Below are 14119 nucleotides of genomic sequence, written 5' to 3'. Positions count from 1 at the left end.
GTTTTTATATATGCAATTGTTTTTTCCCCAGATGCCCACCTCCTTCCTAATTTTTTTTAATGCCAAGCATTTAACAAACAAGTTAAATATGTGCAAGTTGAGAACTTACTGTGTGTGTGTGTGTGTGCAGGTGTGCATATTATGAAACCACTTCAAGATCCTTCATAGCAAGCAATTCTTACGTTAAATATTATATTATTAATTATTATGATTATTATAATTTAACTGACACATCTCTGCGCTATGTCTATTAAGTGTATTAGCATTCTTATCAAGATGAAACATAGCAATGGAGAAGCTAGTGGTCAAAAGGAGAGAGAGTATGCCCAAGGAAAGATTGGCAATGGCCACAAGTCCAGGAAGGGGAATGAGACTAGCACATCTGACAAGCCAATTGAGTAAACTGGAAAACAGGACATACCTGAAAAGCCACCACGCAGCTATAGCTGCAAAAATTGCGTATGCTGCCATCTGACATAGCGAGGTGATACTGAGGGATGGCTGAGGTCTTACAGCTGTTACACTGAACCTGGACACCTGCCAGAGAGAAAAACAAATAATAACAGAAAAATAATAATTTAAGAAATTTTATGTGCTTTAAGGTCTCTTGATTTCAGAAAATGTATATATGAAAAGGACAACACAACATTTACCTGAAGATGTGACCATTTTAACTCTGTGTGCTGACAAGCAGTTCACAGAACAAAAGAGCTCTGTTTTCCCCACATTATTTGTGCTTTCAATCATCTCAGCTGAAGATCTCAGAGATTTACACAGTGCGCAGGGAGTGATTTTTGCTGACTTCTGTAGAAAAAGGAACAACAGGTTTTTTCCCCCCTTCTGAGAGCTGAAACAGTTCACTTGCCCACATAGCTCACTTGCAGGTGAAAGAAATAGGTGCGTCACATACACAAAACAGAAGTGAGCTTAGTATTTATTTATTAAGTCAATTTACACACCACTCACTATATGTAAAACATCTTCAAATCGTTTCCAAAAAGGAGTCAAAGATACCAAAGAGTCACAGACTTGCAACAGTATCTTTTACAATAGGAAACAAGAACAGCCCCCAATTTGCTTCAAGGGGCTGAACTACATGACTAAGACTCAGGTTTCCAGGTTTCTAAGACTTTCCCAGGAAAGTCACTTTGTGAGGGGATGATCCTGCAGCAGGTTTAGAGTGCAAAATTCTCTCCCTTATACCCAGAGCTGTTCACCTGTGCAGCATGGCCAATACCCATCTGGCCCGGAGAAATAAAAACAACTGGTGGTAAGCTCCCCTTTCCTGCCCACTACAGGTTCTCTCAAATTTTCCCCTTATCTCAATAGAAGGAAAGTAGAATTCTGGCCTTTATGTTAAAAGCACTCCCTCACCTCCCCTATCTGGCTGCTCTCCACAGACACAACTATAAACAAGTTTCATATTATTAGCTGTAGGGTTGAGGCTCCACACAAGCCTAGTGTGCATTAAAATAATGATTTAAACCAGTAACAGCAACACACACCAGGAACCAAAGAAACCATGCACAGACCTGTTTGTATGCAGTGACACATGTTGAACTGCAAAACTTTTTGGACTGCCCCTCGATCTGAAGCATGTGGCACTGGCCTGAGGCACTGTAACAGTAACCCCCACAGTTCTCACAGCAGTTCATGGTCAAGTTGTTTGCTGAGCGGAACTTGGAGAAGCAGGCGTCACTGCAGAGTTTGTGCACAACATTCTGGTAATTCACTTCATGCCGAATCTGAGAGAGCAAAAAAACCATTACATGGGAGTATTCCAAGGCTTGCTTTCTTTTAAAATAATTATGCATTTTAAAAAATCTAGTGAATTACAGCATTTCCCCCCTCCCACCTACCAACCCCTTTTGATTTTTTTTTAATTAAACAAGATAGACTTACAGAAGTGTTTAAAAACTGGCAATCCAGGCAAGTAAACTTTGCATCTTGCAAATTTTGAATTTTCTTACAATTTACTTACTTAATTTGTATACTACCCTCCATCCATAGATCTCAGGGTGGTTCACAAGAGAAATACTAGGCATTGTGAGTGAATCATACTTACGATAGGCATCAGACTATTTGTCATGAAAATTAACATCAATATTCTAAGATCCCCAAATGAAGTAACTTGTCGGACTTGCTACAAGTTTTGTTTCATCGTGAATTCTGATTAAAAATTAAGCAACCGAGCAAACCCATTTTTGCTTTTCTGAACCACAAAGGCAAAGAATTTCAGTGATTCAGGAGAATTCCACTGGAATGATGCAGTAGAAACTTGGGGGTGAGAGTGGGAAGCAATACTATATCCAAGAAGTAGACTGTAGCACAGCGTTCCCCATCCTAGCTTGCTTGGTCACATCCTAACCCATTACTGATTCCAGACACTGGTTCAGAAATTCAATGGCCTCCTTGGTTCAAGATGCAAGTGATAAGAGGAGAATGCCATCTGCATAGTGGTGACAGCAAACTCCAAAACTTCAGAAAATAGGACTCTTCTTTGGAACTGGATTCTATTGCATGGTGGCTATAACTGCCCTCACCCTCACTAGTGCCGATGTACAAAGTGCTCTTTATAATTTGCAACTTGGAAACCAACCAATGAAGTTAGACAAGCTAGTGATTTGATGAAAGCAATATGCAGAGCTTCATGGCTGAGCGAGCACTGAATGTGGCTTTGCCCGCACCCAAAGCTGATTCACTAATCACCTGGCATCCTGACCAACCAAACATTTAGAAAAAGGGTTTGCGGTTTCAGTTACCACTGCATTCTTCTGGCACATGCTGCACTTGGTGGAAATACTGTTTGTGTGAATGGTGACGACAGGCTTCCTTTTCAGCTCGTACATGGATAGACACGACTGGCTGCAGAAGTCCTTGCTGGAGTTAGTGTTGTCAAACTGAGCGGTAATCACATCCTTTGGATTCAGAATTTCCCTAGACAGTTTTGAAAGAGGAATAAATCAGGTGTTCAACTTTCACAACCACAAATTTACACCCTCCACAGACCAGTGAGGTTCTCTACAACACCAATGGTCAGCATAGTGGTTGTGATCTGTCTAGCTAGCATGTTCCACTTTACAAATGGAGCAACTGGTACCAATGAGTGTGACCTGGCCTGACTGCATCTGAATCACTGAAGTAAACCCAGGGCAAACTTCAGTTACTTCATGGGTACTTCCAGGGATGTACAAGATCTCTATCAACACTCCTACAACCAGAACATGTCTTCAAAATTTATCAATATATATATAAAAGATGGTTAAGTCCAGTCAAAGGCGACTATGGGGTGTGGCGCTCATCTTGCTTCAGGCCAAGGGAGCCGGCATTTGTCCACAAACAGCTTTCCAGGTCATGTGGCCAGCAGGAATAAACTGCTTCGTAACGGAAACCAGAGTGCATGGAAACGCCTTTTACCTTCCAGCCGCAGCGGTACCTATTTATCTACTTGAACTGGTGTGCTTTTGAACTGCTAGGTTGACAGAAGCTGGCACAGAACAACAGGAGCTCACAACCATCATGCAAGTTCAAGCCACTGACCTTCTGATCAGGAAGCCCAAGAGGCTCAGTGGTTTAGACCACAGCGCTACCTGCATCCATTCAAATTACATTCCCTGGGCTGTTTACAAAATAATAATATTAGTGCTATGTTTCTTTCCCCTTTCACAAAAAATAAAAAGCAAAACAGGCTAAGATTTTTTCCATTCCTTCTGCTGATCATCAGTGTCAAAAGTCTGCTTTGCAAGCATTTTATTTTCCTTGACTTGAGTACATGAGTGCTTCCAGACTGTCACTACCTTTGGGGTGGAATTCAATTACATACCAGCAAATCCAAGTTACAAAACTGAATTGATGCTCTTATGCAACAAACCTCTCCCCCACCCCCACCCCACCCGCCCAAAGTGGACTTTCTGCAGCAAAGAGAAGTGTGGGATAACATGTACTTGACACAACGCCTTCTAAACTCCCCACAAACGATTCAGAATGATTTGTAGCACATTTCAAAGCCTCAGAGCCCTTACTTTGAGCAGCTGGAACAGGTTTTCTTGGAAGAAGCTGGTGGTCGTGTGGCTGGTACAGTATATCCCGTGAGGCACAGTGTGGAGCAGAAGAGCTGAGTGGAGCCTTTCCTCTGATAGGCTGTTTGCCCCTTCTGTAGGATCTTCTTACAGCCTGAACAGGAAACCCGGACAGCCGTACTCGGGACTGAAGGAAGCAGTTTGTTCATGCCAGAGGATGGTGTGTTAGGTGGGAAATTGGAAGTCAGCTGTGGAGCTTACCAAGAAGAGAGGGAAGAAATATGCTGCTATTGAGGTCATCTTCAGAGGCTCTCCTCCAGGTGCTCCACCTCCACCTGAGAAGCAGGTGGCGACTGGAGGCGGCGGGAGCTTCTTGGTTGTTGCGCCTCATTTTTAGAAGTCCCTCCCCAGAGAAGTTTGCCAATGTTGCTATTTTTTTTTGTAATGTATTACTGACTTTTAATATAAAATAAAAATATCACTACTATTACCCTTCTGCTCCATTTGCTCAAACAAAATACAGAAAGCCATTTCCTCCAAGGCAATTAGTATATAGTTATGTACTACTTTGGAAACCGGACTTATGAACAGGAAGAAGTCAAATTAGTGGCCACCAATGCCCCATTAAATTATCAGTTTTCTGTCTCCCTTTCTGAGTCCTGATTTTCTGTGCTGAGCAACGTATTCATAATTAATAAATCCCAAACTGTCTGCACCCAATCCTTTTCTGCAGAGGATTCAATAGATTTCCATGTCTGTGCTATCACTAATCTGGCAGCTGTTAACAAATTATGAAACAATTTCTCTTTTAAAATGTCCCTAGGCTTTTTAATGCTATAATTTATTTAAAAGTTCTCTTTTGATTTCTGTTATTTATCTTGCTTTTGTAAATCTCCCTGGAAGCATTGCTGAAGGATGGCATAGCCATCTGAAGAACAGGAGGGGCAAGCGCAACCCTTTTCCTTACCAAGAGGGCTGCCACTGACTGAAAACACAGCACTGATCTTCAGTTCCCCTTCCTGAGTTTTTGGCTGCTGGCCATATTCCTGAAACAAAACAGCTACAGGTAAAATTCCAGCCACTGTGATCACCAGTACTCAATCTATCGTGTAAATCCTGGGACACATTTGAAATAATTGTGCCCTAACTCCAGTACAATAGTAATAATAATTAACAATAATAATAATAAACAATCACCTTCTGCAAGGCCCAGACTCACCAGTCCTACTGAAGAGGCTCCTCATGAGGCTGGAGGAACATTGCCTGGCTGTGAGTGTGAGGGCCGCTCCCTGCAAGGCACTTTCCACCTGGCCTGGGGGGCGGGGCCCACACTCACCAGTCCTAGAAAGAGGCTCCTCATGAGGCCGGAGGAACATTGTCCTGCTATTGTTTTATTGATTTAATAAACTGCTTTGAGATTTTTATTAAAAATGTAAAGCTGTATAGAAATTAAAATGAATAAATAAAAATAAATAAACATCTCAAGGTGATGTATAATAAAATAATCCTCCATTGGGTTGGATGCCATGACAGATCACTTTCCCTATGCAGTGTGCTGGTGTCCGCCACGTTTGATGGGAATGGCTCACCAAACTCCATCCCTACTTTACTTTCCTCCATGCCCCTGCCCCACTTATACATGCATCCAAGATACTGCACTTTTCCATGAAAAGAGTTATTCTGAAGGCAGCTATAAAAGCATCCAAAGAGCTAAGAACAGAGATGCAACCCCATCCCTACTACCTCTCAATATCTTCACCATACAGCTTTAACCCAGCAGCCAATGCTGCACTTATAACACAGAGAGACAGGTCAAGGCTAGGCAGTTTATGTCCCATCTTACCTCAGTATTATCTGGTTCATCCTTAATTTTGTTCAGCAGCCCCTGCTGAGGTGCAATAGCTTTATCGTAGTCATTGTCCAAAGGCTCTTCCTTAATTCTAATATTTGGTGCATAGGAATTCCCCAGCTCTTGACCAACGGATTCCTTATTAGCAAACAGGTAGCTAGACTCCTAGCACACAAGAACAGTAACTTCAGCAGCATACACATTTGGGAGACAACTTTCCCATTTACCTCTGAATTTAGCTACAGTCCACTTTCCCAGTTTTTCTCTTCTCCAGCAGCTTTCCCCATGACCTCTCCTCTTGTTCTTGTTACCCTGAGTTTCTATGTTTCCATCTTCTATGTTTCCTGACCTAGAAACTCCTCTCCCCCATTCCCTGGTCCACTTTTTCTCTCTTACACCTACCTTTCCTTTCCTAGACCCTTGCTGCTTCTCTCTTTCCTAGGCTCTTCTACTTTGCCCCTATATAAGATCAGAGCAGCTCAGAGAATGACAGTCCAGGACTCTTCAACTATCTCCACCGTTCTGTGCGCATTATGGCAGCTTAGCCAACTATTAGCAGAGGGTTCAACAGCAGCACAACAAAATCTCTACAATATTCCTATTCCAAAAAAATGCACTTTGATTTGCCAATCAAATAAAGGCCCACAACTTACCCTGAAGTTAGTTTCTGGTGTTTGTGGTGCCAACTGTGTCCGTAATGTTTCATCCACTTGATTAGTAACTAGGGAAAAACATATTCAATTAGCATCCCTTTGGAAAACAATTCACATCAACCTGTGGACTACTGCAGCAAGGAAGGGTGGGGAACTGCATTCAGCTGGCAGGCCCGATCCTGATCTTCTGATTTCTTCACCCACTTCACCCACAGGTGGGCAGTCAACCAACATCATGCAACAACTTCACTCACTGTCAGCACCAATCAGTTGAACAGCACTGTCAGTGAACCCCACTTGTCAAGGAACAATTGGGAGCACATGTTAATTTATTTAAAAAAATTATCCTTTGCAGCAAAATACTTAGCTGCCCCACATTATGTCATCAGGTGTAAGACTGGTCAGTTTGGTTTGGGGGAAATGGACTCAGGGGCCAAATTAGAACCCTTGCCAGGTCTAATTAAGTCTGCAGTCCAGAAGTCCCCACCACTGCAGTACTATTCTGTTGATCAGTTTTTTCAAAAGTTGATGGAACTGACTATGTCAACCAGATGCCGCCATCCATGAGGCAAAGTGAGTGCCATTAAGCGTGGCAGACAGATCTGTCCCATGGTGTGTAATCCACTGGGAATTTCCTTGAAGATGTTTCACTGAAATAAACAGAAACTCATTAAGTTTAACCTAAACCCTAAGGTTTGCTCTCTGCTTAACCTTAGCAAACAAAGTGTTACCTGATTTATCGAGGAAACTGCTTTTCAATCTGGAATCCATTTCCTTCGGCATTTTTTCCAATCGTTTGTCATGCTCCTGAAAAGGTCCTTCTCTGGCTTTCTCCTTTGTCAAAAAAATATCTTTAGCATCATCTCTTCCTATGCTAAAATCTTTCCGAACAGACTTAAATACAGAGGGCCCTTTGTCAAAAGGGGAAGAGAGGTCTTTCTGAATCACATTTTGCATCTGTGTGTCTTTCTCATTGTCCACTGCATGATCCCGAACCCTCCTCATATCTCCCCGACTATCCTCAGGGCGCGAAGGGAGGCTATCCTTTGCAGGAAAAGTTTGCTCGTCCTCATTGTCACTCCCAACAATAGGAATCCCTGTAAGATCCCCAGAGTTCAAGAAGTAATCACTGTCAACCAACAAAGAGTTTGTAGACCCTGTTCGATTCTGCATTCTGTACGGTATGCTGTCGAAGGCAGGGGTTAGGTTGTGAACAGTTTTCTCAGACATTTCTGTAGGTACAAGCTCACCACCTGGAGAAGGAAGAAGAATAAGATGCTTTCCAAAACCAACATATTTACAATATGGAAGCAAATATAACAATGAGGATATTGTTTTGGGTTTTCAGCTGGCTATTACAGTTTGTAATTCTGATGTTTTGTATTTCAAAAGTTGTTTTTTGCAACCTTGTGACTGGATGTGAAAGAGGGAAGGAGACTTAATAAAATAAAATATTTATGTGTGCCCCAATGTATTTACAGTGGTACCTCGGGCTAAGTACTTAATTCGTTCCGGAGGTCCGTTCTTAACCTGAAACTGTTCTTAACCTGAAGCACCACTTTAGCTAATGGGGCCTCCTGCTGTCGCTGCGCTGCCGGAACACAATTTCAGTTCTCATCCTGAAGCAAAGTTCTTAACCCAAGGTACTATTTCTGGGTTAGCGGAGTCTGTAACCTGAAGCATATGTAACCTGAAGCGTATGTAACCCGAGGTACCACTGTAGGGCAGTGGTGTCCAAGTTTTTTTCAAAGAGGGCCAGATTTGATGAAGTGAAGGGTCATCAGAGCCAACCAAAGGCCAACCAAAATTTGGATCCTTTTTTTAGGATTGAAGTTGTTGAGGTTTTTCTTAGGATTTTACCCCAGGAAATGAACTGCCACAGGGGCCGGATTAAACCGACCAGTGGACCAGATTAGGCCCCCAAAACGGACTTTGGACATGCCTGCTTTAGGGGATGGAATAATGTCCTTAATCTGTCGTGAGCACACTGCTGATCAACTTCTTTGGAAGACTCAAAGTTCCAGTATGCCAAGAAGAAACAATTAACAATGTTCTTACCATTCTAGAAAATTCCTGGTTCCAGTCTTCCTCCCCACCCTTGCCCCAACAATTTGCTGTTATGTCCAAAAAGTACAGACTGTAGTTAACCTAAACTAGAGTTCATTGAAACAAGCCAGGGTCAAACCATGATTTATGATGCACCCTTAAGACTTGACCATGAACTAGTATAACAACCAAAATGGGGCACTCGTTTCACCTTTAAGGCTATACACTATTTGACAATTATAGAAAGCTTTGTGCCAAGACCTTAAGATAGCTTTCTTTGGTACATACAGCCAGTTTAAACACTATTAGCCTACATGTGGTCAGTGTGTGTTTGTGTCCCCCAATATACAGCTACTTACACTGACTCACCAGACATCCTAGTTCTCATTACTCTTAATTTGCACTGTTCCGCAATTTTAGAGCTCTCTGTGGGGTTATCAGGAATTGCCACAAATACTGCAGATGGGTGGAGAATGCACCCCCCCCAATGGTTTTGCAAAGTGTCAGTATCAGAGTTTTGGAATACATGTAGTAGCTACCAAACTGGGTTATTAGTTAATGATCTGGAATATTTTTTGTTACTTACAACCCCACCACTTAATGACTGGACTTAAGCCATCTGGAACTGGGATTCTGGCATCTTTTAAGAAAGGGACAGAAACTTTTAGCTCATAAAGAAAGGAGTTTCTGAGGAGGAAGGAATCTTTTGTAAATAAACAAATAAAAGAAGCACCTACGTTTTTCTGCTATACTCCCAAAAACTGCATCAGCTTTGTCTTCATACTGCAAAGAGAAAAGGAAATATATCATTATTCTGGCTTATTCACATAATTTCTCATTTATCTATTTATTAAATTTCTATGCTGCTCCTTCATTCAAGAATCACAGGGTGGTTTACAATATAAAAACACAAAAATACATGATAGGAGAAAAGTATTTTCCTCTTCCAGTTACCAAATTCCCAGTGCAAAAACTCACAACTTTATAATGCAGTTATCTTACAATTCAGCCTTCTACACAAATTAAAGAAACAGAATACCTATTCCTACCAAGACTTTCTTATTTTATACAGAAAGGCATAAAATGACCATTAAGGATTAACCAAACAAAATAGATTCATTCACAACATGAAAAGATTTTGCAACTGTTGATAATCCAATGATTTTTTTAAAAAACCTGGTGGTTTAAGAGATAATGCTATTTCATGTTGGTGCACCCTCAACTAAGTTTAGAAATTGGAAGTTTGCAGATGGCTCACCCCATGCCCTGTGATTGGTAACAATGCGGGGCTGTCTCAAATTTTGTTTGCTTACATTTCTCTATGCACATTTTCCTATGGTTTTTCAGGCCTATATCCAAATGGGGAGAATGGGACCAGAGAGAATACCCACACTGACCTGGTCCTGTGATTCCAAATGAAGTTTCTGAACCTTAGTGTATTACTAGAGGAATCCTAGTAGTTGACAAATGCCAGTTTCTTGCTTCTTTCAGTAGCTGACAGGAGAGGTGGTTTCTCTGTTTAACAGTACAGTAGTTAAACAGAGAGATGGTTCTCCTCTGATCAGCTGTGTTTGATGGTATGGTGCAGGCAAAGTAGTGTTACAAACCTGGCTTTCCAATGCTGAGCACTACTGCTGTTTACCAAGAGGGAGAGGGTTAAGGCAAGGAGAGCTCAGTAAGGAGCCAATCTGCTGTTCCTGTTGTTGCACCTACACCAAGCTATGCACACCTCATCCTCCCAGTAAGCGGAAGTGAAACTCAGAATTGGGAAGCCAGGCACGCAACACCACCCTGCCTGCACTGCTGCCTCTAACATAGTAGGGTTGAGAATGGTACTGTTACTAACATGATGCGGTACTTGTAGCTGTGCTTCCTAGTGCCATAACAATGGTTTCTGGTAATTAAAAATGTCAAAGCATTTTTTGAAAATAATCTACCCAAAGAGGTACACTGACAGGTAAGGAATGTAGTGGCCTAATTATTCACATTTCAGTGGATTTGTAGACCAGTGCTTTTTCCCCTCTAAAAGGCACTCACAGGGTCTCATAGATAATATCAAGTTAGACCAGCAGTATAAGTGTTAGCAATACAAGTGTTAGCAAACTAGAACACACTGTAAAATGTACAAGTGATGGATACAACTAGCTATCTGTACAAGCAAAGTAGAAAATATTATAACAGAATAAGTTTAACCACACTTTCACTTGGCCGTATTTTGATTGTATTAATCTTACCCGCTGAATCGGATCTGATCAGATTTGAAGAGATTCTGCTTAACCGAGCTTCAATTCAGTGGGTAAGATCAGATTTTCACAAGGCACAGCAGTGGAACAGCGAGAAAAGCTTTAGAGCCTAGGGAAATTAATTGGTACACAACATGATCAAAATATGACATTGTGAGAGGAAACTGTTTCCTCGTAACATGTGTTTCTCTCATTAATGAAAACTTAAGTCCTGCATATAATTTTGTGTTCTAGTATTTTAAAATTTGACTATTCTCTGCTCTGTCTGCTTTTAACAGATGCCATTAGTCAGGAAATACTCTGTCATACTGGTCAGGGAATATACTCTCATGTTTTGGCTTTTATATTTCAAACCTGCAGTGTCCCCCATAGCACTGTTAACTTATCTTCTACCAGTGTGTCAATTTCTCCTGAAATATAACATAGGTATTTATGTACACTTTGAGAACAGTCTCTAAATCTATAGTTCTAGGAACATCATCTTCCAATTAACATTAATTTCTGATTCATTTTTTTTCAAAGTTATATTGTGAAATACTAGGACTGTAAAGCATCTATTGCTGCTTTTTTAACTGTGTATTTTTTGTCTCTACTTAATATCATTTGATTGAATTTACCACATTCCTTCAAAGTTGTCATTAACACTGAGTAAAAGGATCATCATTTATTAATAAGACAAAAACTATCTCCTGTTCTCTTACGTCTGCACAAAAATCAAATCTCTGGTCTGATTCTGCTTTGTATTCCAAAGTCAATTTACCTACCCTCATGTACCTATCCAACAACCAAACATACTCATTCATCTTCACTCTGTCTGACAGACTTTGTTAATTCTTCAATCACAGATGAAGAAACATCAGATACTGAAGTCACTTGTCTTATGGCTCCACTTGTTAATGTTCAAAAGAAAGGACTGCTCTTTTTGCAGAGTGTTTCCAAAAATGATACTATCCAATACAGCATCATTGGTCATCATTACAATGGCTAAGTTCACATTCGAGGCTAAGCAATAGCTGGGGAAACCAATCATGGTTTCTTCAGGAAATATGTCTCACAGATAAGTAAACAATTTATGGCTTGTTTCCCCAGAGCTTGCTTTGTTTTCCAGCTGCTGATGTGTCTGTAGCTTAGCAAGCATATGGGGTGGGGTGTTCTAACAAACAACAGTTAAACAAGACCAGTGGATTCAGACAGAGCATTAAACCATAGTTTAAACAAGCCATGGTTTCTCATGCTGGTTCGTTGCCAGAAAACAAACCATGATAAAACTGCAGGCCATATATGGACATTCTTTTTTTGTATTTGTATTTAGTTTTATTGGTTTTAATGTAAACAGTATAACAGGTAACAGAGGTTTAGCAGCCAGATTTACAATTACAACAAGGGTGTGATGTATTGAAACGTAACACTGTGAGACATCTACCAAAACGAGATGAACATAAAATATCCATTCCAACATAAACCATGAGTCACTGGGTACCAATAGCCAGCATTATATTTATTAATAAAGCCTATAAACAGAAACCAGATGACAAAGTTATCATGTTTTGCCAAACCCTTAATCACTGCATGATGATGACATGAGTGTTGAAAGAGCAATATCCCATATTCTTGACCACCATCTCTCTTTGGAGGGCCCATCTGGGGCTTTCCAGTTTTGAGCAACTTCTAAGCGTACAGCAGCCAGTAATAAGGAGATTAAATCTTTGTGATACCTTGGGGTTTGTCAGACTTTCAGCTGTCAAAAATCTTTCAGAAAGACCCGGTGCATTCAGATGCAATATCAGAAATTCAGGGGAACCAGGCCAATTTCTTGTAATTGTAGATGAATAAAAGCAAACATATTAGACACAATGCTAATTTCATCTATGATTAAAAGTAGTAAAGGCTTAATGAGGCTCTGTAGAAAGGCAGCAGTGTCAAGACCTAACTTTCAATACTTCATCCATGTGCTCCACTGGGAGCATAAAACAGTTTATGGGATAATCACACCACCAATGCTGCACTAAGAAGAGCCTTGCTGGATCAGGCCAAAGGCCTATCTGGACCAAATTGTTTTCACATTAGCCAACCAGATGCCTACGGGAAGGCCATAGGCAGGACAGTGATGCAATAGCACTCTCCTCACTTATGACATCCTGCAACAGGAATTCAGAGATGTACTGCCTCCAACAGTGGAAGTAGGACATGGCCATTGTGGCTAGTAGCCACTCATAGCATTCTCCTCCGTGAATTGTCTAATTCTCTTTTAATGCAACCCAAGTTGGGGACTGTCACTACCTTATGTGAAAACGAAATCAGGAGTTTATGCAATGTGTGAACAAGTCTGCTTTTGTCTAACTGGAATCTTCCGATATTCAGCTTCACTAGATGCAGTAGGTTCTGGCATTGTGAAGAAGAAGAGAAGAAGAGTTTGGATTTGATATCCTGCTTTATCACTACCCGAAGGAGTCTCAAAGCGGCTAACATTCTCCTTTCCCTTCCTCCCCCACAACAAACACTCTGTAAGGTGAGTGGGGCTGAGAGACTTCAAAGAAGTGTGACTAGCCCAAGGTCACCCAGCAGCTGCATGTGGAAGAGCAGAGACACGAACCTGGTTCCCCAGATTACGAGACTACCGCTCTTAACCACTACACCACACTGGAAAAAACATTTCCCTATCCACTACCCATGCATGTTCTCATACAGCTCAATTGTGTCCCCACCCTCACCTATTTTCTTTAGTTAAAAAGCTACAAATGTAACCCATCTTCATAGCAGAGTTGCTCCATCCCCTTGCTTTACATCAGGAGTCAGCAAAGTTTCTGTGGCTTGGGCCGGTTCACGGTCCTACAGACGCCGCGGTGGGCCAGAGTGTGTGTGCGTGAACACATGCGCAAACGCTATTTCCAGCATGGAGGAGGCGTGCACAGCTTCCCATTGGCTGAAGGAGCTTCCTGCAGCCAATGGGAAGTCGGCCAGCGTCGCAGAAGGCGGTTCCCCACTCTGCTACGTGCCGGTTTAGTATGGCGCACAGGAGCCGACCGAGCAGGCAGCGGGGGTGGCCCATGGGCCTTAGGTTGCTGACCCCTGCTCTACAGTTCACTTCTGTCTCTAGTACACCACATTTTGTACAACACATTGTGAGCATTATACTTTCCAAATTTGCTTGAATTATAGTCTTGTAACAGGGTGGGCTCCCATTGCTCAGTCCCTGCTCCTGCCAACCTAGCAGTTTGAAAGCATGTCAAAGTGCAAGTAGATAAATAGGTACTGCTCTGGCGGGAAGGTAAACAGCGTTTCCATGCGTTGCTCTGGTTCACCAGAAGC

The 14119-nt window shown here is 41.6% G+C and overlaps 1 protein-coding gene across 16 annotated transcripts in view; it reads right to left on the bottom strand.

Moving 5' to 3' along the window:
• ZMYM4 (zinc finger MYM-type containing 4) overlaps window positions 1-14119 on the bottom strand; it is a 58211-nt gene that overhangs the window by 21986 nt on the left and 22106 nt on the right. For 8 of the 16 annotated variants that reach the window (XM_083453251.1, XM_083453254.1, XM_083453258.1 and 5 more), the window contains 10 exons: window positions 9305-9350; window positions 7253-7774; window positions 6522-6589; window positions 5863-6033; window positions 4987-5065; window positions 4023-4275; window positions 2763-2937; window positions 1533-1745; window positions 654-804; window positions 422-537 (listed from right to left, as the gene is read on the bottom strand). In XM_083453251.1, coding sequence (XP_083309377.1) covers window positions 422-537; window positions 654-804; window positions 1533-1745; window positions 2763-2937; window positions 4023-4275; window positions 4987-5065; window positions 5863-6033; window positions 6522-6589; window positions 7253-7774; window positions 9305-9350 — 1794 coding nt within the window. Of the gene's footprint in view, window positions 1-421; window positions 538-653; window positions 805-1532; window positions 1746-2762; window positions 2938-4022; window positions 4276-4986; window positions 5066-5862; window positions 6034-6521; window positions 6590-7252; window positions 7775-9304; window positions 9351-10801; window positions 10920-12525; window positions 12769-14119 lie in introns of those variants that run through there. The other 8 variants (XM_083453264.1, XM_083453262.1, XM_083453266.1 and 5 more) reach the window with 3 other exon arrangements.

This window comes from Podarcis tiliguerta, assembly GCF_965153285.1.
Source record: "Podarcis tiliguerta genome assembly, chromosome: 8".
Lineage (NCBI taxonomy): Eukaryota > Metazoa > Chordata > Lepidosauria > Squamata > Lacertidae > Podarcis > Podarcis tiliguerta.
The sequence above is the reverse complement of the archived record's forward strand: the minus strand, read 5'-3'. Positions and strand labels throughout refer to the sequence as shown.